This window comes from Leptonychotes weddellii, chromosome 10 (assembly GCF_054177405.1).
Source record: "Leptonychotes weddellii isolate Sample4059 chromosome 10, ASM5417740v2, whole genome shotgun sequence".
In the NCBI taxonomy this organism is placed as follows: domain Eukaryota; kingdom Metazoa; phylum Chordata; class Mammalia; order Carnivora; family Phocidae; genus Leptonychotes; species Leptonychotes weddellii.
The window spans coordinates 26,941,330-26,967,648 of NC_138378.1; the positions used below are offsets into that span (position 1 = coordinate 26,941,330).

Below are 26,319 nucleotides of genomic sequence, written 5' to 3' on the forward strand. Positions count from 1 at the left end.
GCGCCTGGGTGGCTCAGTTGGTTAAGCGACTGCCTTCGGCTCAGGTCATGATCCTGGAGTCCCTGGATCGAGTCCCGCATCGGGCTCCCTGCTCGGCAGGGAGTCTGCTTCTCCCTCTCCCACTCCCCGTTTGTGTTCCCTCTCTCGCTGTGTCTTTCTCTGTCAAATAAATAAATAAAATCTTTAAAAAAATAAAAAATAAAAATAAATTAGGTGGAGTATGTCTCACAGGACTGAGAGAAATACCAAGTAAAGATTGATTTATTTTTTTTTAAATATTTTATTTATTTATTTGACAGACAAAGCGAGAGAGGGAACACAAGCAGGGGGAGTGGGAGAGGGAGAAGCAGGCTTCCTCCAGAGCAGGGAGCCCGACGCAGGGCTTGATCCCAGGAGCCTGGGATCATGACCTGAGCTGAGGGCAGGCGCTTAACGACTGAGCCACCCAGGCACCCCTAAAGATTGATTTAAATTGATGGAAACAAAGATGCTAATGATGGTTATATAGTGCTTGCTTCTTTGTGTTGGACATTGTGCCACATATTTTATAAACGTATCACTTAAGTCTCACAACTATCCTGTGTGGTAGGGTTTTTTTTTTTTTTTAAATCCCCAGTTTCCAGATGGGGAAACAATGTCAGTGAAATTTGTCCTTTGTCCAGGGGTGTATTGTGAGTTAATAACGAAGCTGTCTTTTGATTCTAAATGTCTGACTTCAGACTCAGTGTTCTTGACTTTCCCCATTTTTGAGTGGGGGAAGGTATGTGCAGTGTAACCCAGAGCAGTGGTTCTCACATGGAATCACTCGGAAGCTTAAAAAAACCCTTCAGGTCAGCAGAAGGGTCTAAGAAATGCATATGTTTAATTTTTAAAATTTCATTGAGGCATAGTTAACATACAGCAAAATATACAGTTTTGACAAATGTATACAGGCATGTAATAAGAGAACATGTATTTTAATCAAGGGTCCCAGATGTACAGCAGATGTGTAGGAGGTGTGGGAACCTGGGATGACAGTGCCCTATGGGTGGGGATAGGAGCTGGATCTTTGAAGGTGACTCTCAAGCATGGTGTAACACACCAGGGAAGTCCTTGGGACATGCTTCTTTTGGACTCATACCAGTCATGGAGTATCCTTAAACCGCCATTGATCTAGAAAATAAAGCTTTTGTTTATAGCTTGACAATACTAGCCTGGCAAATGGATTGCTTTTCCTTGGCTTTTGGGGAGCATCAGTATTGGCAGGATGGAATTGGTGCTGGGGCCCTGGGAGACTGTCCTTTATTATGTGCAGTGTTTCATCTTCAGCTGGGGAATTAGGGAAGGCTGCCTGTTAGGAGCTCAGGAAAAAAGATTTCTGTTGCTTTGTAGCCTACTTTTGAGAGAATGGGAGAGGATGCTTTTTAACCTCTTTATCAACTTTAAATCTAAATGAAATCAAAGTAAATATGGCCCTTCGTTTTGGTCGTATAACAAATGTGAAGCATTAAGCAGGGCCTAAAAATAGTCCAACTATGTAGCTGTGTAAAATGGTACAGTATGTTATTTTAGGGGCTATATATGTGAATCATGCATTTAGGTAATATGATTGTTCACTGTTGGCATCCCTGCCCTCTTTTTATCTAGGGGGTACCCTAAGCAAGAATTGATGTATGCTATTAAAAATCTTTTGCTTAAACACACGTTAAAAGGAGAGAAAAGGAATACAATAGACTTGTAGGCTGTTAAGAGAGGACCTTTATCAGGCAGAAAAGAATAGTTATTTTGAATGGTCATTTAAAAGACCAGTGATGTGCATTGGGCTTAAATTTATAACCTAGTGAGCATTTTTCAAGTTCATATCTTTGGGGTATCTTTAACTTCAGGCACTGTTCTTTCTCAGTTTATTGTGTTGTTTCTCAGTTTATGTCAGCAAGATTGACTAGCATGTGAAAACCCCTTTTCTAAATAATGGCTTAAAGTTTGCTTTCTAAAAGTGGGAGCCATCTTTAGTTTTTAGTAGTTTACTAGGTTTCATGTGTTTATATTTCCTGAATATAGAATTTATTATTGAGTCTGCTGGTTTGATAATATATGATATTTTATAGGAATTAGGGAAGGCTGCCTGTTAGGCAGCCTTTAACTTAGTCCCCAAGTTAAAACTATTAAAGTACCTCTTTTAAGGTGAGGCCAAGGATTGCTGCGTAGACCAGCCTAGAGGTTTGGGTTTGCAATTCTTAACCAGATGTGGTCTGGTAAAGACATAGTTCGTAATGTTGGAAGAGTGAGCACACTTTTTTTTTTTTTTAAAGATTTTATTTATTTATTTGAGAGAGAGAGAATGAGAGAGAGCACATGAGAGTGGGGAGGGTCAGAGGGAGAAGCAGACTCCCTGCCGAGCAGGGAGCCCGATGCGGGACTCGATCCCGGGACTCCAGGATCATGACCTGAGCCGCAGTCGCTTAACCAACTGAGCCACCCAGGCGCCCCAATTGAGCACACTTTTATAAACCATTTATTTCCTATTGGAAAGCATTTCAATTGTTGAGACTCATTATGAGACAGACATGGTGCTGCAGATGGTTTTACATAAATAACCTGTGAGGGAGAGTTTAAGTTCTTTCTAGAAATGTGTCCTACGTCAAGTATGAATTGTCTAGACTGAGTACCTTGAGGCCTTAATATCAGGAAATAGGCTAAGGGTTGTAAACTGACTAAAATATTTGTGAAGATTAGTGGAATGAATCACAAATTAGAAGTGATAAATAGCTGTTCTGTTGGTGAGCTACGAAGACTGATGGTATAGCAAAAGTTCGTTTTTCCATGACTTTTCCAAGCAGCACAGTGTTTTGAACAAGGATTGAAAGTTTATTCCAGTATTCATTATATTATGATATCTGGGGCAGTCTTGCAGTCAGTGATAGGAATCTAAACCCCTTTGAACAGGCTGAATGTTTAGAAATAACAGAATTCTATGGCCCGACACAATTCTCTCAGCCATTATCAGAGAATATGTGTCTAATGGACCTCCCATGCTTCTCAGTGTTTCTCAGTTCTTGGATATGTAAATGATTTGATGAGTAGTACACAGAAAAATCCTGAAGCCGTTAAAGGCTGTAATAAGCATATGAACTGAGCTTTGCTTAAGACTCCTTATTTTTCTTGGGCGCCTGGGTGGCTCAGTCGGTTAAGCGACTGCCTTCGGCTCGGGTCATGATCCTGGAGTCCCGGGATCGAGTCCCGCATCAGGCTCCCGGCTCGGCGGGGAGCCTGCTTCTTCCTCTGACCCTATCCCCTCTCATGCTGTTTCTCTCTCTCTCTCTCTCAAATAAATAAATAAATAAAATCTTAAAAAAAAAAAAAAGACTCCTTATTTTTCTTTATATATTGTTGATTTCCCTGATTATTTTTTATTTTTATTCATGTGAGACACAGAGAGCATGAGCAGGGGAGAGAGGGAGAGGGAGAAGCAGACTCCCTGCTGAGCAGGGAGCCCGATGCAGGGCTCGATCCCAGGACCCGAGATCATGACCCGAGCCGAAGGACGTCCAACCATCTGAGCCACCCAGGTGCCCCCTTCCTGATTATTTAAAGAATGATTTTTATTAAACTGCTTTCTAATTTTCATGTTAACTCAAGAATATGTGTTCTGTGCTCTTAGGGATGTGTGGGAACCTGGGATGTGTGGGAACCCTGTGCAGAGCTGGACGTGGGGCTCAGTCCCAGGACTCTGAGATCATGACCTGAGCCGAAATCAAGAGTTGGTCGCTTAACTGACTGAGCCACCCAGGCACCCCTACACTTCCATTTCTTTTTTTTTTTTTTAAAGATTATTTATTTATTTATTTGAGAGAGAGAGAATGAGAGAGAGCACATGAGAGGGGGGAGGGTCAGAGGGAGAAGCAGACTCCCTGCCGAGCAGGGAGCCCGATGCGGGACTCGATCCCGGGACTCCAGGATCATGACCTGAGCCGAAGGCAGTCGCTTAATCAACTGAGCCACCCAGGCGCCCTACACTTCCATTTCTTAATCAGAAGTGGGATGATTATAGTAGTTGCCTTATATGGTTATTGCAAGCATTAAATAAGCTTATACAGTCAAGTGCCTAATATAGTGCTTGGCTGTTAATAGATGATCATTTAAAATATAATAGCCATATATTAATGTTTTGGTTTTTTAATCTAAGGAAATGGGAGTAAAGCTTAATTTAAAGCTTAATTTAAGGACCAATCTTCTGTTGGTCTTAGATATGTCCACATCTTCAGATTCCAGTACTATTGATGTGATATGTTTGTTGGTAGAGTGCTGTGTGTCTGCTAACTCGAGGTTGGTGGCGATGGTTAAAAGAATGGTGCTGCAGGTAGGAAAATAGGAATCAAATCTCCTTGCTTCCATCATATCCAGTGCTGTTGCGTTGTTGTGTGCTTGAATGAAGAAACTTTTCCTGTAGATGCCAGGGACAGACTTTTCATGACTTGTGCCAGGTTGGGTTAGGCCTGCCACTGACAATGGAACTTTTGTAGGTGTAAAAAAAAGTTCAGGACTATCCCTGGGACCCAGGTGGAATGGTTGCTCTTCTCTTTAGAATTGCATTGACACTGTTAGATTAACTTGGGCGCCTCTGTGTAGTGAACATTTTAAACATTAAAATTGTATATTGTCCATTTGTACAAAATTCTATTACTTGCACAGTCTCTGGTTATATGCTTAAAGATTTACTTATTTGAGAGAAAGAGGCTCTAGTGAGCGCTGTGACATAGAGGGCTAGAGGGGGCAGGTGCAGAGGGAGAGGGGAAGAGACAGGGAGAGAAACAGACTCCCTGCTGAGTGGGGAGCCTGACAGGGGGCTCAGTCTCATGACCCTGAAATCATGACCTGAGCTGAAATCAAGAGTCTCTTAACTGACTGAGCCACCCAGGTGCCCTATATACTCCTTTATCTTTGTTCTTTTCCTTTTTCTTCTCTTTTCTTTTCTTTTTTCTTCTCTTCCCTCCCTCCCTTCCTCTCCCCTCCCCTCCCCTCCCCTCATAAGGAAAAGTTGCATCCTCTCTTTCTTGGATATACTTAACAGATTTGTCTGTTTTAATGACTTTTTCAAAGCTTAATTTTATTCATCAGCTCTACTGTGGCTTTGCTCATGATGATGATGATGATTTTCTAATTTCATTTACATCTTGCTTTTATTTTTAATAATGCCCTTCTGCTTGGGGCGCTTGAGTGGTGCAGTTGGTTGAGTGTCTGACTCCTGCTTTCAGCTCGGGTCGTGATCTCAGGGTCATGAGATCAAGCCCTGTGTCTGGCTCTGTGCTCAGCATGGAGTCTGCTTGAGATTCTCTCTCCCTTTCCCTTTGCCCCTCCCACTCATGTGCACGTGCTCTCGCTCTCTCAAATAAATGAATAACTCCTTAAAAAATAATTCCCTTCTGCTTATTTTGGGTCTGTTTTATTCTTTTTCTAGTATTTCACTCTATGTGAGATTCCCTTTTATTTAGGTTTCTTCCTTTTTTAATCCATTTGATAAACATTTAAGCCTAGAAGTTTACCTTTGGATACCACCTTGGGTATATTCTATTGATTTTGATACATACTGTTCTTATTGTCATTCATTTAAAAATTTTGTTTTGATTTCCTCTTTAATTTCAGAGTTAAAAGAAGTGGGTTTAGAAGTTCCCAGGTGGAGAGATTTACTTTGTGTTTGTTGGATTAATTTATAATGTTGAAGTATTGTGTAAAGTGAATGTTCTTTGGAAGCTGAGGTCCTTTAAGCTTGTGCAGTTAATTTTTTGTATGGTTTATGGGTATTTGAAAGGAAAGTATGTTTGTTTTTTTGATACAAAGTTAGTTATGTTTCATAGATCCACCTTATTATTTTGATAGTCAAATCCTCCGTATACCTTTATTTTATGTGTGTGTGTGTGTGTGTGTGTACAAATTTCTGTGTCATTCTCAAGTTATTGTGTAGATTTATCAATTTCTCGTTGTTAATATTTTTGAAGCATTTGTTAGGATCCTGTCAATTCTATTTCTTTTATGCGCATGATATTTCTTTTTATTCTCTTTTAATGCTTTTTGTTTGCTTGAATTCTATTTAGTGTGCTTGTATTGTATTTACTTTCTTTTAACATTTGCTTAATACAGTGGAGTAGCATTGTTCAGGCATTCATTTTGCTTACCCAAATTCAGATAAGTCAATAAATGGTGCCAGTGATTCTACCAAGAAATTGGTCAGTGAATATATAATTGCAAGTGAGTATAGGATGGGAGTTGTGAATCCTATTTCCTTGGTAGATTGCTGTTTGGAGGGGCACATCTCATGTTAGCGTTAAATGCAGTGCTGGTCTTGAAACATAAGGTTTGACTTTAACTATACCATGGTTCCTAAATGTAAGTCACCTGGTATATCAGTCTCCAGTGAGGTGCTTAAGATTTTGATATGAGCACTTTTGACTGAATGCTGTTTTCATCTTAAAGCATGATGGGACTCTGTTGTGGGTGTTTTGCCATTTATTTACCATCAGTCTACTTGTTATCTTAAATGTATCTTTTTATATAAGCATATAATTGAATTTTCTCTTTAGAAGGGAAATGTGACCAATTTGTGATTACTGATATGTTTGTGTTCATTGTTTTTAAGATTTTATTTATTTGAGAGCGAGCATAGGGGGTGCGGCAGAGGGAGAAGCAGACTCCCTGCTGAGCTGGGAGGATGCTGAGCTGGGAGCCCAATGCGGGGCCCAATCCCAGGACCCAGAGATCATGACCTGAGCCAAAGGCAGACGCTTAACTGGCCCCATTCCTATCATTTTTTTTTGTTTTGTACTTGCCATATATATATATATTTTTTTTGTTTTTGAACTGATTTTTTTTTTTTTTCCCATAGTTGTTTGAAGGTCATATGTTCATTTTTTTTCTTCTGGAGTTACCTGTGAATTTTGATGAGTTTAAACTGTCACTTTATTCTTCTTATTTAGAATTAAACAGAATCTGTATCTTCTTCCCCCAGCAAGACAGACTGCAGTTTGCTTCACTTCCCTCTCCTTTCTCTTCCCTCAACTTCCTGTGTTGCAATCATGTATTTTAGTTCCAGATTGCTGAATTTTTGAAAGTCACATGTATTGCTGCTTCCTTTGCTTATCATTGTTTCTTTTTCTTTCTTTTTTTTTTTTTAAAGATTTTATTTATTTATTTGAGACAGAGAATGAGAGAGAGAGAGCACATGAGAGGGGGGAGGGTCAGAGGGAGAAGCAGACTCCCTGCCGAGCAGGGAGCCCGATGCGGGACTCGATCCCAGGACTCCAGGATCATGACCTGAGCCGAAGGCAGTCGCTTAACCAACTGAGCCACCCAGGCGCCCTACTTATCATTGTTTCTTAACGCTCATACCTTCTTGGACGCTTTTTAAATTATTTTGGAATGCATTTACTGATTATTTCAGAGAAAGTTTTTGAGTAGTAAACATTGAGTTCTTTCATGTGTGAAAATTTCTTTTGCATTCCTCCTTGAAAGCTGATTTGGCTGGATATGTTTCAAAATCATTTTCCTTATAACTTGGAAGCCAGTGCTCCATTGTCTTCTAGCATCTATGTCGCTGATGAAAAATCTAATTCCACCTTTGTGTGATTTATGTATCTTTGTAGGAATTCAGTTGTTTTCTTTGAAAGGTGTTTTTTTTTTATGTTCAGTTAGCATATAGTACATCATTAGTTTTTGATGTAGTGTTCAACGATTCATTAGTTGTGTATAACACCCAGTGCTCATCACCACACGTGCCCTCCTTAATACCTATCACCCATTTACCCCATCCCCCCACCCCCTCCCTTCTGTAACCCTCACTTTGGTTCCTGGGGTCCAGAGTCTCTCATGGTTTGTCTCCTTCTCTGATTTCTTCCCATTCAGTTTTCCCTCCCTTCCGCTGTGGTCCTCCGCACTATTACATGTGTTCCACATATGAGTGAAACCATCTGATAATTGTCTTTGTCTGCTTGACTTATTTCACTTAGCGTAATCCCCTCCAGTTCCATCCATGTCCATGCAATCTTTGGAAGTCTTTAGGATTTCTTGACATTTATTAAAAAAATTTTCTTAAAAGATTTTACTGGATTTTTTTTTTTTAAAGATTTTATTTATTTATTTGACAGAGAGCGAGCGAGCGAGAAATACAAGTAGGGGGAGTGTGAGAGGGAGAAGCAGGCTTCCCGCACAGAGCGGGGAGCCCGACGCGGGGCTCGATCCCAGGACCCTGGGATCATGACCCGAGCTGAAGGCAGATGCTTAACGACTGAGCCACCCAGGCGCCCCTTTACTGAATTGAGAGAGAGAGCAAGAGAACAAGAAGGGGAGGGGCAGAGGGAGAGGGATAAGTAGACTCCCTGCTGAGTGGGGAGCCTGACATGGGGCTTGATCATGACCTGAGCAGAAGGCAGCCACTTAGCCGACTCAGCCACCCAGGTGCCTTGGATTTCTTGACATTTCAATAGCGTGTGTCTAAGTCTGCCCTTTCTCCACTAATTGGTTCTGCTTAACACTTAGTGAACCTGATGATTTATGTCTTCCTCCCCTTTCTCCCCCAGGAAATTTCTGGGACTCAGAGAAGGTAGATATTGGACTTCCTAGTTGTGTATTTCTATATATATATAGATATACATATATCTATATATATATCCACTTTTCCTTCATACTTGAGAGGCATTTTGGGAGAATTTCTTACTTTTGTTTTCCATTTATTTTTTCTGTGCCCATTTTGCTGTTAAATATATTGGTTGAGCTTTATTTTGGAAATGGATTTGTTCCTTTTTTTCTTTTATAAAACTTTATTGAGGTATAATTTACACACAAGCAACTGCACCTATTTAAAGTGTACAATTCCATGCATTTTGACAGATATATATACCCATGAAGCTTTCCCCTTACCTCCAGCAATCAAGATTTGGGTTACTACAGAAAGTTTTCTCCTGCCCCTGTCCAGTCCTTCCCTCCCTTCCTCCCGAGCCAACAATATAATTCCTATCAGATGCAGAAATGATTGCTTTGTATCTCCTAGGGTTTCATATAAATGGAATCCTATAGTATGTAGCCTGTTGTGCAGGCTTCTTTTACTCAGCCTATTTTTGGATTCATCTGTGTTAAGTAGTTTGTCCCTTTCCCCCCTTTTTTGAAAGCTTCACCCCCCCCACTAAGAAATTAACATTGATACAATTCACAGACTTGAGGTAGATTTCACCAGTTTTACATAAACTCTTTGTGTATGCATACTTAGTTCTGTATGATTTTATCACATGTAGATTCTTGCAGTCACAACCACAGGTGGCAATCATTTCTTCATTTCTGAGTTTTGCTTGCGGTAGCTTATTTATTTTTCATGGATGAGATCTCACTTTACCTCTGAGGATATTTATGATTATTATTTTTTTTAAGATTTTATTTATTTATTTGAGAGAGAGAGAGCACATGAGAGGGGGGAGGGTCAGAGGGAGAAGCAGACTTCCTGCTGAGCAGGGGGCCGGATGTGGGACTTGATGCGGGGGCTCCAGGATCATGACCTGAGCCGAAGGCAGTCGCTTAACCAACTGAGCCACCCAGGCGCCCCTGTGATTATTTTTAAGTCTCCTGTTTGTTCCTGCAGTTCTTTCTTCAGATGTTTAGTTTCTCATTTTTGTGGCATAGATCTCCCTTTTGGTGATTCTAATTTGTAAAGTGTTCATCTCTGTTTTGAGGATTGCTCTTCTGTCAGTGGGTGCAGTGTCTCTTTACCAGTCTCTCAGAATGGATTGTAGGGATATATGGCCAGGTGTGGGGGCTCCTCATTTCTTCTGAGTGATAGTAGCTACTTGGGTGCCATCCTGACTCTTTGGCTTAAGTGCTTGGTTTAGTGAAGACTTTGCTTCTGATAGTGGGGGGTGGGGCGGGATAGGCAGAGGGGGCTAAGTGGTTGGTCTGTCCAGTTGCGCCAGACTCATTCCCCACCAGATCACCCATGACCACCAGAGCCTGCTCCTGTTTCCCCATGCAGCTACCCCTATGTACAGCTTGATGGAGCACCTCTATACTCCCAATGTTCATAGCTACTCCCAGTTTTTATACAATTCTTCTTTTGAGGGTTCTGGACAGTTACTGCCTCTGTCAACCTAGTTCTGCTGATCATATCATTTCTTGTTTCCCAGAACTATCATGGAAAATAACATATCGGTAAACCTCTATCTTTAGTCATTTCTGTGATCTAAGCTGGGAGGGCAAGTCATGCATGTCTGTGCAGTCCCATCTTCATCTGATCTCCCGAAGCCATTTTTTTGGAAGTATTTTTTGGGAACAGCTATAACTCTGAAATGTCTGTTCCATTAAAGTCCTTTGAAACCTTTTATTTTGGGGACATCAGGTTTTGAGGGACAAATTGACTACTGGAGCTTACATCTTACATGGATTGGGAATTTCCTGTACCCCTAGTTTGCATACTAAACTGGAGCTCTGAAAAGTTGCAACATTTTTTTCTTTTTCTTTTTTTTTAAGATTTTATTTCTTTTTTCTTTCTTTTTTTTTTTTTGAAAGATTTTATTTATTTATTTGACAGAGAGAGACACAACGAGAGAGGGAACACAAGCAGGGGGAGTGGGAGAGGGAGAAGCAGGCTTCCCACGGAGCAGGAAGCCTGATGTGGGGCTCGATCCCAGGAGCCTGGGATCATGACCTGAGCCGAAGGCAGACGCTTAACGACTGAGCCACCTAGGCACCCTTTTCTTTTTTCTTTTAAAAATTTTATTTATTTGAGAGAGTGAGGGGGAGAGAGAGAGAGCGTGCACACAGAAGCCGGGGGGAGGGGCAGAGGAAGTGGGAGAAGCAGACTCCCTGCTGACCTGGGGCTTGATCCCAGCACCCTAGGATCAGGACCTGAGCTGAAGGCAGATGCTTAACCGACTGAGCCACCCAGGCAGCCCTCAATATTTCTTTCTTTTCTTTTCTTTTTTTAAAATTTTATTTATTTATTTGACAGAGAGAGAGTGGCAGAGGGAGAGGGAGAAGCAGGCTCCCCGTTGAGCAGGGAGCCCAATGTGGGACTCGATCCCAGGACCCTGAGATCATGACTTGGGCCAAAGGCAGATGCTTAACTGACTGAGCCACCCAGGTGCCCCTCAACATTTCTTATTTAAGCCAAGGGGAAGGATATAGATTTTCATTCTCAATCTTTCTTTTTTTTTCCCCCAGAGTTGAGGTTCAGGGGTAGTCACTTTGTTGTTTTTTAATATTTCATAGTATAGTTTGGGCTTATCTGTTCAGTAGGGTTGGGTTGGGTTGGCCCAGTATTCTGATTTTTTTTTTTTAATATGTTTTTCCAAATCAGAATCCTGTTTCTTTTTCCAAACCCCTTTTTGTATTTATAGTCCTTGGAAACCTCAAGATATGAATAAGTTGGTAATCTAGTATATATATGTTTAGTTTTCAGAAAAAAGTTGTTCGGACTTTTTTTTCTTTCTCCATTTAGTTTTTCCGTGGTTTGGCTTGGATATTGGTGGAACCCTGGTCAAGCTGGTTTATTTTGAACCCAAAGACATCACTGCTGAAGAAGAAGAGGAAGAAGTGGAAAGTCTTAAAAGCATTCGGAAGTACCTGACCTCCAATGTGGCTTATGGGTCCACAGGTATTCGGGATGTGCACCTGGAGTTGAAGGACCTGACTCTGTGTGGACGCAAGGGCAATCTGCACTTTATACGCTTTCCCACTCATGACATGCCTGCTTTCATTCAGATGGGCAGAGATAAAAACTTCTCGAGCCTCCACACTGTCTTTTGTGCCACTGGAGGTGGAGCGTACAAATTTGAGCAGGATTTCCTCACAGTATGTATTTTTTAGCTTATATACAATTTATGGTAATCTGATTTTTTTTTAAAGATTTATTTATTTGAGAGAGAGCAAGTGGGGTGTGTGAGCGTGTGTGGAGGGCGGCAGAGGGAGAGGGAGAATCTTCAGGCAGACTCCCAGCTGAGCACAAAGCCTGACATGGGACTGGATCCCACGACCCATGACCCATGACCCATGACATCATGACCTGAGCAGGAACCAAGAGTCGGGCGCTCAACCACTGAGCCACCCAGGTGTCCTGGTAATCTGATTGTTAAAAATAATACCAATAGCAAGTGGTGGAATCATTTCTGTTTCTAATAGAACTTGAATTTTCTTGAGTCCGATTAAGATTAGATAGATGTAAGTGAGTGGTAGTCAGGAGTTAGCCATCTAGAGATTGTTGTGGAGTTTACTTTTTGCCCAGTTCAGATAAGTTGATGAGGATCAACCACCATAGCATTTTGTTGTTCTTCTAGTGTTGAAAAAATAGCAAAGCTGTGATAAGCAGACTGAAGAATTACCTATGAGGAACAGGTCATTAAATCTTGAACAGTGAGGGGCATCTGGCTGGCTCAGTTGGAAGAGCATGCAACTCCTGATCTTGGGGTTGTGAGTTCGAGCCCCATGCTAGGCATGGAGCCTACTTAAAAAAAATAATAGGGCGCCTGGGTGGCTCAGTTGGTTAAGCTTCTGCCTTTGGCTCAGGTCATGATCTGGGGTCCTGGGATCGAGCCCCGAGTCGGGCTCCCTGCTCAGTGGGGAGTCTGCTTCTCCCTCTTCCTGCCCCCTGCTCTTGTTCTCTCTCTCTCCTTCTCTCAAATAAATAAATAAATAAATAAATAAATAAATCTTAAAAAATAATTTTTGAAAATGTCATTTCATGTCATAAAATTGTTTCTCATCTCGTTTACCACATAATTTCTCCTGTTCCCCTCTGTTGTTTCTTGGCAAGTTTACCATTTAAAAAAAACAAGGAACTCTGGTCCAAAGCAGTGGCTTTTTGGTCTCAGGGCTGGTTGGAAATGGTTAACAGCGGAGCCTTCTCTCCCCAAATGCCTTCTGGTGCGTACCGTGCTGTGCTCTTGTAATAGGAGTCTCTGAATCCTGTGTGGACACTGGGGGAGTGCCAGTGGGTACCCGCTTTTGTTTTCATTTGGTCAACACTGTGCAGAGTCGAGGCTAGGTCCTTTGCGGTGGATGTGGGGGTGGGGGGGTAGGTGGGAGAGTGGACAAGTGAGTTGGCCAGGACCTGGACCTTCAGGGGGCAGTATAGATTGAAAATACTTTCAGTGACCCTGTTTTTAATGTCACTAATGAGAATGTTATTCTAGAGATTCTGCCTTTGCCTTCGTCAGTTTACCTGTGTTTCCTCCATGTGTCATTGTATGGTTTGTGACCTTATCCTCTTTCTCTGTTTTCTGTCTGCTGACTTTCTCTTATCACTGACCATAATTGACCTGATTTTTTTAAGCAAGTTTCTATATTCTTTGCTTGAATTTCTTTTGGTTGTTGGTTTTCAGTGGTTTCTCTTCCACGCGTGAGTAAAGGGGAAGTGTAGCTGGAGGAGAGACGGTCCCCTCCTTTGCGGAAGCTGCATGGTGGACTCTGGATCATAATTGATAGGTAACAGAGAAATCTTTTTGCTGGGACCCTGTAGAGGTGCCCTTTGGAACATATTTGAAAATCATCCAGGTTGTTACCAGAGGTTCAGCATTGTGTGGTAATTTAAGGGGAGGGTGCAAAGTGCATTTTAGACCTCGGGAGTTGGTTCTTAGGCTGTCGGGGTTTCTCATCTATATGCATGCAACCTGTGCTGTACTTGAAAATTGTAGGAAAATGAGATGCCCGTCAAATGCTGTTTGTGCATTAGGAGTGACTAGTATTTAATAAACCACAGTGAAATATTTTTAAAAATACTGAGTTTACCCTGTTTCTTTTTTCATGCAAATCAGATTTCTGAACATACTGGGTTTGCTTGTTGGTGCAGCATGTACATTATGAATACCTTGCATTTAGTGAAATTAGCTGTGCATTCGGTCATTCTCCATTTAGAGGTGGGGATTCATTAGGAATTAGCAGGACACTTCAGGATGACAGGAATTACAGGAAGGAAAAGGCGAGCAACGGCTTGGGCCCCCGCAGACCACGAGTGGGAAGTGATGAAAAGTTCCAAGTGGAAATGCCAGCACTTGAGATCTCGTGTCAGGAAGTCAGTTTTGAATTCATGACAGCCGGGGCACGAGCAGGTACAGTGGCAGCAGCGATGAATCCTCTAGGAGCTTGGCTTCGGTCAGAGGACTAATTTCATAGTCTTACTTAGGGATTAATTAAGGAGTAAGGTGAAGGTACCTGTTAACTTCCCTCTCTGCTGTGGATCTGAATAAATTGACGGTAAATGTAACCAAGTGAGAGTAGAGTTAAAGGGGGCGAACTTGCAGGGCTAGGCCTGGTTGTAAGTAGAAATCAGTGCTTTAAGCGGGTCAAGGCAGTTTTCCCTTTGCACATATACGGAGGGTCCGTGCTCGTAAACATTCACGTAGGTTAGGAGCCCAGGGAGTGAAGTGGGAGTTTCTTTCTGCCATCTCTCCAGAATCACCACTGTTAGAAGTTGACATATCTTTCTAGTTCTCTGTACGTGACTCTGGATGACCCCTACATGTGCATATAAACTTGGCTTTAGAAACAGGCAGGTAGGGTCTTTATGAAATGTTACTCAAGTTGCGTTTTTGACAACATGTCCTGGAGTTCTTCCCACTTCAGTTCTAAATTGAAGGTCCTCGGGGGCCTGGGTGGCTCAGTCGTTAAACGTCTGCCTTCGGCTCGGGTCATGATCCCAGGGTGCTGGGATCGAGTCCCGCGTCGGGTTCCCCGCTCGGCGGGGAGTCTGCTTCTCCCTCTCCCTCTGCCTGCCGCTCTGCCTACTTGTGCTCTCTCTATCTCTGTCAAATAAATACAATCTTCGGGGGGAAAAAAAAAAATTGAAGATCCTCTTCACTCTTAATTGCTGTATAATGCTCCCTAATATGAATAATAATCATTCCTTTATTATTTAAATGGAATGAAGTCGTAAGTTTTGAAACTGCTAAAATCTTCCCATCCTTCAGGGGCTGTAATCGGTTTAGATAGTGAAAAAATCTTGCCTTCTACTTGGACACTTTTCAGCCCTCTGATGTCTGCTTATTAATAATAAAGTGTGTCCTGCCTTGGTACTGCTTCATAGTCTTGAAGATGGTCTTTCGGAAGGGAGACGTTAGAGTCCCTGTGGCTCCTGCCACGTGTCACCAGGTGTTTGAGACACTTGAATTTCTTGGAGTCAGCTTTCTGATCGGGCTGTGATCTCACCTGGCTCCTGACTCCCAGTCCCTGAGCGTAGATCTCTCGTTCTCTGCTTGGGTCTCAGCATAAGTCTCTGGCTATGAAGGCGGTTTGTAGGTGGGGTGGAGTTGGGTCTGTCTCGTCCGTCTGTCCCGATGTGTTGTGTCCAGGTCTGTTCTGTGAATCATGCATAAATAATCCACATCTGTGAGCATTTCTGTGCTTTGTTGAATGGAGAGGAGTGCCTTATTAAGTGGAATTTTTATTTGTTTAGCCTGTTAAGTCTGAATACATTTTTATTTCATTACAGATAGGTGACCTTCAGCTTTGCAAACTTGATGAACTAGATTGTTTAGTAAAAGGAATTTTATACATTGACTCAGTTGGATTCAATGGACGGTCACAGTGCTATTACTTTGAAAACCCTGCTGATGCTGAAAAATGTCAGAAGTTACCGTTTGATTTGAAAAATCCATACCCTCTGCTTCTGGTGAACATTGGCTCTGGGGTTAGCATTTTAGCAGTATATTCCAAAGATAATTACAAGCGGGTCACGGGTACCAGGTAGGTCTTTTATATAAAGATTATTATTTATTCTTGATATCCTAATGGGTTAAAAGTGAGTTTTCAGGTATTGCATATAAGTATACTTTTAAGGATCTGTTTAAATTATGTGAAAAACATTTTCTTCTGGGATTAGGCAAACAAATAGTTTCTCTTTGAAAATTCTGGTATCATGACCTACTTTCCTTTAATCTGTATTGCTCAGGATTTCATTTTCATAGTTCTGTAAAATATCTCATTGTCAGACTCATTGAAACCCTAGTCCCTACCCTTAGGTAGTGTATGATGTGCATACACCACAAAGTTAAAGCTACTAGGTAGCATCTCTAAGGAGAAGGCAAGGCAAGATCCCAGCTTTGAAACCGGCCTAGATTTTATTTTTAAAGATTTTATTTATTTGAGGGAAGGAACGAGCGGTGGGGAGGGCCAGAGGAGAGAGAGAGACAAGCAGACTCCCGGCTGAGCAGGGAGCCCAGTGTGGGGCTCAATCTCAGGATCATGACCTTAGCCAAAGGCAGATGCTTCACCAACTGAGCCACCCAGGCGCCCCTGGCCTAGATTTTATACAGGCAGGCGTGTGTGCGCACATGTACCCACCCACCCACGGGATGGTCTGAGATCTGGAAGGTGAGGTACTGAGCAACAGAAAACTGAGTAGGGGAGGGCAGGCTGAAAAGGGAGGAGGGGTGGCAGGCAAGAATGAATGTGTTGTGGTTTAAGGATTAGGGATCACTTGCGGCAGAACAAGGAGCTGGGGATTGGGATAGACCAGGTTTTTTTTAACAGGTGTGAATTAAAAAATGAGATGGGTAATTTGGGGGGAGAAACACATTAATGGAGGAGTTCTTTGTGGGGTGGGGTTGCTGATGAGCCAGGGTGACCAGGAGTTTGGAGAGACAAAGGGAGGGAGGTGCTAGCATGGCCTGGGTGTGGCCGGCGGATCCGCACCTCAGGCTCCTCACACTCAGCAGGTGCTCAGACTGTACTGGGGGCGTGGGGGCCGGGGGGTGGGGCCGGGGGCGTGGGCCCTGTGTTTTGCCATTTCGCTTGTTGGCTCATGTGAATATGTATCTATCAAGGTATATATCAGGTACCTTGTTTTTTATCTTTCCACAGGCTTGCCTGCCAGAGACGTCTGCATGATTAGGTTGGGGCAAGAGTGGGTTGATATATGAATGTGGTTTTGGGTTCATAAATATTACCTTCCTGTTCTTATTTTTTAAAATGTTGTAATACTGTGTTGTTTGTTTTTAATCAGTCTTGGAGGAGGAACTTTTTTTGGTCTCTGCTGTCTTCTTACGGGCTGTACCACTTTTGAAGAAGCTCTTCAAATGGCATCTCGTGGAGATAGCACCAAAGTGGATAAACTAGTTCGAGACATTTATGGAGGGGACTATGAGAGGTTTGGACTGCCGGGCTGGGCTGTGGCATCAAGGTAAGGGGGTGTGTGTGTTCTAAGAAAAATGGGAATAAGATATTAAGTATTGGGTGTATCTTTTTCCTTTTAAACAGCTTTTATTGAGCTATAATTTACATACTATAAAGTCACCTGTTTAAAGTGTAAAATTTAGTGGTTTTTAGTATATTTACCAAATTGTGGAGTCATCACCATAATGTAATTTCAGTACATTTTCATTATCCCAGAAAGAAACCTTCTGTCCATTAGCTGTCATTCCTCATTTCCCCACCTTGGTCCTTGGTAAATACTAATATATTTTCTGTCTTTATAAATTTGCCTATTCTGGACACTTCATATAAATGGTGTCCTATAATATGAGATTTTGGTGACTGGCTTCTTTCCACTTAGCATGTTTTCAAGGTTCATCCATGTGGTAGCATGAATCAGTACTTTGAATCTCCAGGTGAATTTTAGGATAACCTTGTCGGTGGCTGCAAAAAGGCCGCTGGGATTCGGACAGGAGTTGTGTTGAATTTGTAGCTCACGTTGGGGAGTGTTGCCATCTTCACATCATCAAGTGTTCTGATCTAAGATATAATGTCTTTCCATTTATTTAGAGTTTTGCTTTTCTTTTACCTATGTTTTATGGTAGTGGTTTTCAGTGTACAGTTGTTACACTTCTTTCGTTAAATATATTTCTCAGTATTTTCTCTTTGATGCTATTGTAAAGGGAATTTTTTTTATTTTTAAGATTTTATTCATTTGAGAAAGAGGGCGTGAATGAGTGGGGTGGGGGGGGGAGGAAGAGGGAGAAGCAGACTCCCCGCTGAGCAGAGAGCCTAACTCAGGGCGATCCCAGGACCCCAAGATCACAAGCTGATGAGCCGAAGGCAGATGCTCAACCGACTGAGCCACCCAGGCACCTCGGGGATTTTTAAATTTCCTTTCCGGATTGTTTAGAAAAAGAGTTGTTTTCTGTGATTGTTTAATCATAGAAAAAGGGCCACACATATACATGCTTGCAGACTAATTTCAGGGACTTTGTAAATGCTGTCGATGCTACATTCTGAGTTTGCGGCATTTGTGCATTATTAATCATTTCCATTTCTGATCGGGTTTGTGTTCTGCTCACAGTTATTAATGTAGCAGTTCTGCTGGTCAGGTACTTGGAAGTACTTTATCTTCTAGGGAAATCTGAAACTCTTAAGGAGTTTACTCTGGGACTCCACTGTCTGCGCTTTTGCTCTGCTCCGACGGAGCGGTTTCCCAGACAGACTGTGGCCGTTCAGCCGAGCCGAGTGGCTGTGCACTTGGGATCGAATTGCCAGTAGAGGTGTCTTTCTGGAATTGTCCCTGGCTGCAGAAGGAGCAGTGGTGCCTTAGAGTGGATCTGATGAGAGATCCTAACTGGATGTGTGAAGATCTGTTATCAAAGCTAGATTTCAGTAGAAGCTGCCGGGAAAGGCATTTGCTTATTCAGAACGCTTGAGGGCTTTCTTCCGAGTTGTTTCTCTTTGAGCAGATGCTCTGTTATTTTGTAATAAAAAGTTTGAAGATTTGAACAATGTCACATTTATCTCAGTAGAGTAACATTTAAGTTCTGCTGGGCTGTGTTGCCTTTGGTTCAGCTGCTGGGTATTTTCTTTCCCTTCACAGCTTTGGAAACATGATGAGCAAGGAGAAGCGAGAGGCAGTCAGTAAAGAGGACCTCGCCAGAGCAACACTGATCACCATCACCAACAACATTGGCTCAATAGCAAGAATGTGTGCCCTGAATGAAGTAAGGGGACGTGGATTTCTTTAGATGCTCTGAGGAAAATACAGAACGTACTAAGGGGCCTCGCCTGGTGTACGACGTCTGTCTTGTCCGGACGGTGCCTCAGTGTAGTTGTGCGGGGTGGAGTTCTTTTCATTGGGGAAGTTAAAGCTCTTCAGATGTAGACTCCTCTTCACTGATGTTTCCCCCCCCCCCCAGTGAAGATAAATATTGCCACTATCTAGAAGTAAAAGTACATCTTTCGGGGAGAAAGTAGGAAGGCAGGAAGGCAGGCAGAACCCCGGGTGACAGGGACTGTGGGTGGCAGTGACGGATAGCAGCTGGCCAGAGGTCCCGTGCTCCCCGCGGAGCCCTGCAGTGCTGGGAAGGCCTCTGGAGGAAGCCGCTGAAGCTGGAGGAGGCCCGGCGGCCCAGGAGTGCCCGCCCTCCCCGCCAACGCTGAGCTGTCTTTGTGCTTTCAGCTTCTTTACAGTGCTGCCTTGTAGCATTCGGGTCAAGCAGCATTGTACAGGGCTATGAAAGCACCGAGAGCGGCCTTCCCGGGGGGCCTGGAGGGTGCGGCTCTGCCGCGCGTCCCCACTCACACAGTTGTGTTTACAGTTACTCTGTGAAAGAGAGGATGTAGGCATGTGGCTTCAAAAGGAGACTTTGAAAGGTACAGAAAGACTGTCTCGTTTTTAATTAAAAAGATACTGTATCAGCATCAAGTAATTAAAAACATTCTTCATTCGAATATGTTAAAGTTACTGTTTCCTTTATTGCATGTTCCTCTTCCTGTACTTACGAATTTTAAGATCTGTTAGTTGGTGTGGGTGTACATACCGTGTTATATTTTTTACCTAAATACTTAAAATTTCACTGCTGTATATTTGATTTGTTTTTATATCATAAATCACATGGAGCTGGGCATTTGGTTGCTTGGCACTGATCGCTCTGCAGGAAGGCATTTTTTAAGTGTGAAGCTTTTCTTTGGTTGCATTTTATTCCTGATAAGGGACTTACTCTAGAGGGAGGTTTCTCCTCTAAAGAATATGACCGTGCTTGGGAGCTTTGGTAGGTATTGCCAAGGCGCTTTTCACAAGGGTTGTACTGATTCAGATCTCTGTAGCACTGAATGAGTGGATCAGTGTTACCATAACTTGGCTCATTGTTGGGGGTGGAATTTCAGTTCTGCTTCTAATAGGTTTAAAATGCTCCTTTCTTTGACTGCTGTTGGGGGTTGAATTTTTTCCTATTATATTTCTTGTATAATTTGCTTGTTTGTGTCGCTTTCCTTCTTTGAATTGGGGTCTTTTTTTTTTTTACTTTTCTGTATAAATTTTACTTTAATAGCAGTTACTGTTTGTCATATTTAATACAAATGGTTTTCCTAATTTGTTTTCTCTTGTGACATTTTCTGGCATGGTTTGAAGTGGGTAGGTCCAGAGTTATCTGGGTTCAAATTTAAGTGGCCTTGGACCAACTGGATGAAATGTAAATACTTTTTTTATTTTTTGCTCAGCAGTCAAGTTGCTGCTAAAAACCATGCACATGGTGCTCTGTTTGGGGTAGCTTTTACGAGAGAACAGAAGTTAAGATGAAAACTAATTGCCTTTTTTTGATGTGCTCAGAACATTAACCAGGTGGTATTTGTTGGAAATTTCTTGAGAATTAATACGATCGCCATGCGGCTTTTGGCATATGCTTTGGATTATTGGTCCAAGGGGCAGTTGAAAGCACTTTTTTCGGAACACGAGGTAAGCGGACTTATTTCTTGTGATAATGTTAACAAACGTAAAGGGCATGCATTTCCCACTGCGTTGGACCTTGACGTAAATGTTGAAGTGGACTGCAGTTCTTATTTTTTTGTGAAAATATGATACGGGGTTTAACTTTGATTGTAATGTTCAAGAGCTATTTCTTACCTGATTTAATGCAAGAGAAATTTTTGGTTAATTTAATTGTGAGCTTCAGCAGTTTGAAAGAAATCTTGATGAACACCTGTATTTCTAAGGTTATGTTGTTTTCTGAACCATCCTTTATATTTTTCCCATTACACTTATTTTGTAAATGCATTTACTCTGGGTTCTGCTTTTTTCATTTTGATGTCAGTTTTTATGTGTTGATACAGTTCATGTGCCACTTATTTAAGAGGTATGTTCTAAAAACAAACAAAAATATATTCCAAGGTTAGAACCACACTGTTGTAAGAACTAACACCTAGACAGGCTAGAAATGATAAAATGGAAGAGAATCACTGAATCGCTCTACCTGATACCCTATATGGGAAAGTGCCTTACTGTTTTTCCAACTTGGGGAAGAAATAGAACCATAGCTGTGGAGGGGGACCTCTCTTCTGTCCCCTTGGTTGTGGGGTAGTTGAACTATTTCCAGTGTTGTTGGATTTTAAATAGTGTTATCATGAACATTTTTCAGAATTGTTTGTGCGCATTTACTTTGACAGTAGTATTTACAGGACTTGACAGAACATGATCTGAAGTGCTGCCCAGGAGGCTTCTTCCCTTCAAAAGTTGCTCTTTTTCCTTTTTAAGTGGCTTAAGTTCATAGTTAAAATTCAAAGTACGCAAATAACCCTTTTCAAAAAGCTTAAAGTTTGGTCATCTAATATTTTAGCTTTGACTTTATTAAAAAGTTCTTGACTGAATACACCTGACGTGTAACACCGTGTCCGTCTCAGGCCTGCGCTGTGTGAGCGCCGGCTGCGGCTCTCCCGCCTGCGTACTGCGCCTTGTAGGTTTGGAGCCTTGAAGCTTTTTTTACTTCTAATCTTATTAATAAATCGGTACCCAGTTATCATTAAGTTTCTTCTTTATCTTACTTTTTGTGACCTTTGACCGGTTTTATTTTGCTTTACGTTAAGAATGAAAAGAAACCCTCTCTCACGTCACATCGCAGAGGAACTTTCCTCCCGCTCCATTTCTGCCTCTGGGAAACCTTTTCCTGGTGCAACGCGGAGACTCACTTCTTCGGTTAACTTTGGTTTCATCTTCACACCGTAACAGTTAGGATTTGAACCCTTTCTGTGGAGTCTCGGGTGGACATCTTGTCGGCCTCCCTGCCGGCGGCCTTCAGCTTCCGCCCGACTCTCGGCGGGCCCTGCTTCCCCGCTTGCTGGGGCACCCAGGCCCCCCCGGCCTCCCGGGCCCCCCCCCCCCCGCCTCCCGGCCCCCCCCCCCCCGCCCCGGCCTCGAGCGGCGGCCGCTGCGCTCGCGCGCTTGGCTGCCCTGGGCTTCTGCTCGCTGCCGCAGGCCGTGTGACGACTCGGCGGCGGACGCGGACGGGACGGATGGCCGTCGGCCTTTCTCGGCCTGCGTTCCCGCTCTCTCGTCTTCGCGTCCGGTAGCTTGTAACAGCCGCTCTCTCCTGGGTGCCGGGTCCTCAGGGCAGCTCGTGTGACGGTTAACTTCCTCTCTCCTTTTGCTGTTCGGGACGCCCCGGAAAAGAGCGTAGTGCCAGCCGTGACGGGGGACGCCCGCGAGCCCGTCCACCGGCCGTCCCCCCTCCCGTTCAGCCGGCGGCCCGTGCGGTGGCCTGCTTTTAAGGCCGGGAAGCAGCGAGAGGAGACGCTTCAGCTCCTGCCGTGTGTGGCCACTTTTCTTGGAGCGGTTTGCCTGGGGCACCGGGCTGGACCTTCCCGACTTACGAGGGAGACTCTTAGCACCTTTTTCTCAGTCCGGGGGCAGGTCTTTCAGGATCTTCCCACTTCCCTTTTTTCGGTCATGTCTCTCTTTCCGAGAGTGCTTGATTCATCGTCCCTTGGAGATCTTGATGGGTTCTAGAGCGCTGGAGGGTTGCCCTCTGCTCTGATTCCTGCTGGCCCGCTCTTTCTACCCGCGCGGGTTTTGTCTCATTTTGTTACATTCAGTCCTCTTCTTTTGCTTTTCTTTTCTGTTTTTGGGTTTTAAGGTCTTGGTTCTTGGTTGTATTTAACTTTGGCTTTACTTACTTCTGGAGATGGTCCAACATTGTCTTTCTTCAGCTGCTGCTTGTCTTTTCCACGCCTCTGCGCTCCCTGCGGGCTCTTCTGTCCTGTCCTTCCTTGCGATGGTGCTTTTCCATCTGTGCCGCCCTCTTCATGTCGCATTGGGGCACTCTTGCCCACTCTGCTCCCCGCCTCTGCCCGTGCTGCCCTGACTGCTGCTTTGTTCCGGATCCAGGGCATCCAGTTACTGCCTGGCTACGGCCACTTGGCTGCCGTGGGCGGCCTCGCACAGTCTCTTGCTCGTGTGTCCCCGTTCTCAGGGGCGCGGTTGCCAGATGCAAGGGAAAGACCTAAACCTCCCTGCTGCCCTCTTCCCCTTCTTCAGGCAGGTCTTGAATCCATTCCACCCTCTTCCCATTCTCCCTTCCATCCCCAGCTCGGTTAGGCCCCCCCCTCTGTGACTGGCCCCGAGCCCTTCCTGCTCTGTTGCGCTTCACGTCCCATCCTCCCTTCATTCCTTAGTTGTCTGGCGAGGCTCCGGGCCTCTGCTGCTTCTCCCCTCCTCCTTCTGCAGGAGACAGCCCCGCTATGGGCTCTTACGGAGGTCACCGGGCCGCCATGGGCCCCTAGCTCCTGCAGCCCTCACCGCGGGCTTTGGTCTCACATGCTGACCTGCTGGGGTGTCTTGGACATCCAGCCCTCCTCCCCAGCCTGGGAGCCCTCAGAGCTTCTCTGCTCCCAGGCTGGCCTTGGGCTCAGCAAAATGGGTGCTCAAGGAATGGGTGTCAGGAATTAAGGGCCCTCACTGTTGGCTTTAATACTAGTAATCATATTTATGGTAATTTAAATAAGTCTAAGGAAAATTGCTCTCATTTTTGGTGTACTTTTTTTTCAGGGTTATTTTGGAGCCGTTGGAGCACTCCTTGAGCTGTTGAAGATCCCCTGATCGTTACCTGGGGAGGGGTTCCTGGAACATTCCACAATGGGATCTGTGAACTTTTGTTTTTTAAGAGACTTACTCAATTTTATGATTGTGTACTACCCGAATCAAAGCAAGAAAGGACAAGTGTATTTTTCTAAGTCATCAAGATAAATCCTTAAAAATTCAGTCTAAACTAGTAACCAGTAAGGAAAGATACATATGTAAAAAAGTGGACCATGTCCATGGCAGTGAGGATCTTCTGCTGTGTTGAAGTTGCTCTTCAGTATAGCTTTGTTAACCTGCCATGTATTTTTAAAATTCAGTGTCACTTCTGGAGCCACTTCAGGGTAGCTGTTCTGTGTTCAGCTGACTGTGGTTTTGTGTCCTGTTGAACTTGCTAGATGTAAGGCAAGCACTGTATGTTGTAATCTAATCACAATGTTGTCAGTATGGCCTTGGAGATCATCATCTGTGCATTAACTGTGGTGTGCATTTAGCCTTTTGTGTGAACATACTGAAAAACATGTTTTATTTCAAGGATCTGCAAACTTGATGGGGCAGAGTAATTCTGTATTTGTAACTTTGGCAATTAAGCAACTTTTGGAAGGGCAGTTCCAGGTTACTCTACACTGCAAGTCCTGGGAAGGTCTGTTTGGAAAGATGGGGCTTAGTTTACCCTGGGCAGAATTTCCTGGGGGGTGGGGATGGGGGCTGGGAGGTAATTTGGTCTTAAGTGAGTTAAGCTAGTAGAAAAAACACCACCTGGAAGACTAAAACCAGACAGAAGGGGCCTCTTGAATTGACATCTTTTCAGGGAATCGAGAATTTGGTTGTTTCGGGCTGGTAGAAAGTGAGGAATTGAAGTCCACTGATTAACTCATGGGGAGCAGGATGGGGTACTTCTGCCTTCCCCTCCCACTTGGGGTCTTCACTTGCCAGAAATTGCCAGACAGCCTGGCTCGGTAGGACTGTGTGAGAGCCGCACGTGCAGGCTCAAAAGGTAGCATGATTAGAGTCAGGTTTTAAGATGGAGTCTTGGTAGATTGACTTAGAACGTTTTTTTCTGCTGTGCAGAATAATTTAAAAAACTCTTCCCCTTGGAGATAGAGCAGCGTTTTATTTTGTGTATTTTTGTGTCTGCATCTCTGTTGAAGGCGATGAAGGGTCTGTATAAAATCAGCCTTTGAACCAGAAGGAAACCCCAGCCTCCTTGGCGCCTGGGCAGGGGGGGAACCTGGAGGGAAGGTTCCCAGGGTCGCCGAGGGAGGAGGGTCGGATCCCTCGGCACCCCTTGTGTTGGCCGCGTGGGGGCAGCAGAGGCGCGTAGCAGCCGAGCTCGGCGGCCTGCCGGCCCGAGCGGCCGTTTCCCAGGGCACGTCCCGCCCCTTCACGCAGTTGGGCGCCTGTGGCTTGTGGGTGCTGCCAGCCTGGCGCAGGCGGAAGGGCTGGAGGGACGCTGCGGGGATGGGACTGGTGGCCCCTGGGTGGCGATCGGCTTCTCTGCTGCTGCCAGCCCTCGTGGCGCTCGGGGCCCTCAGACGCGTTCCCCACGGCCTCCAGAGACAGCGTCACTACCCACTTGCTGCTGCACAGTCGTGCTTCTGGAGCCCCTTGTGGCCCGGGCCTCTCCGCTTGCTCCCCTCCGGGACGGTAGCCTGGTGCGTCAGCCGCGAGTTCCTGAGTCGAACGGACATTGCCTGGCCTCGTCGTCAGTTCTGGCGGCTCCTGCCCGGCGCGCTGCCGCTCCCGCTCCTCAGAGGACGCAGGTGCCGCCCGGCCCCTCCCAGCCCCTGCCGCCTTCCCCTGTCACCGCGGAGTGTCCCTAAGGCCATCCCTGCACATTCTCGTCCCGAGCCTGATCCCAGTTTACGGCCACTTCACTCCCTCCGGCTTGTGAGATGCGTGTAAGGAAACTCCCCTCTCCAGGTGCCCCTGTCCTGTCCCGGCCGGCCCCGTCGCGAGGGGGCCCGAGGGGGCTCCCCCTCCCCCCCCCCGGCAGTGTGTGTCGGCGGGGAGGGGTGGCCCAAACCAAGATGGACGAGGAAGGCGCCGAGGGCCGAGGGCTGGCGCGTGGAGGCTGGCGAGGGGGGCGGGAGTCCCGGTGAGGGGATCCAGGCTTGTTGGGGAGGCTTGGTTTGGGACTGTGTGATTGATACCAAAAAGGCAGCTATTTTAATGGGAGATTCCAGGCCCGAGAGGGCTGTGTATCTAGGTGGGAGTTGGTGAGTGTGAAGGTAGAGTGAGAATAACCGTTACAAGGTGGGCAGAGAAGGGGAAGGCTGCAGAGAAAGTGGCCCAGTGAGGGCCGGCGGGGGCTGGGGCCCAGGCCGCAGAGGGGGAGGAGTTCTCCGGCACCTGCATTCAGAGGAGGTTTAGGACGCGGTGCCGATGTGTGGCGGGGTCCGGATAGCCTTGAGGGGAGCACTTTTCCTCCAAGCTGTGGGGCCAGAGCTGAGCTGCAGGGGTCCCAGTGAGGGGTGGTGAGGAGAAATGGCAGTCGCCACAGGGTGACTTTGGACCAAGAGAGGTTTTCCACTTCTAAGGGAATAGTTGGTATTTGCAAGCCTGAGGTGTAGCTAGAGGGGTGGGGTGGGGCTAGTTCCCCCCCC

The 26,319-nt window shown here is 44.8% G+C and overlaps 1 protein-coding gene across 1 annotated transcript; it reads left to right on the top strand.

Moving 5' to 3' along the window:
• Positions 1-11,437: 11,437 nt before the first annotated feature.
• Positions 11,438-24,258, top strand: PANK2 (pantothenate kinase 2). The gene is made up of 6 exons (XM_081833167.1): positions 11,438-11,805; positions 15,437-15,690; positions 16,949-17,125; positions 18,746-18,869; positions 20,477-20,602; positions 23,684-24,258. The coding sequence occupies exons 1-6, from the start codon at positions 11,698-11,700 to the stop codon at positions 23,732-23,734; spliced, it is 840 nt and encodes a 279-aa protein (XP_081689293.1). The 5' UTR covers positions 11,438-11,697; the 3' UTR covers positions 23,735-24,258.
• The last annotated feature ends 2,061 nt before the right edge of the window (positions 24,259-26,319 follow it).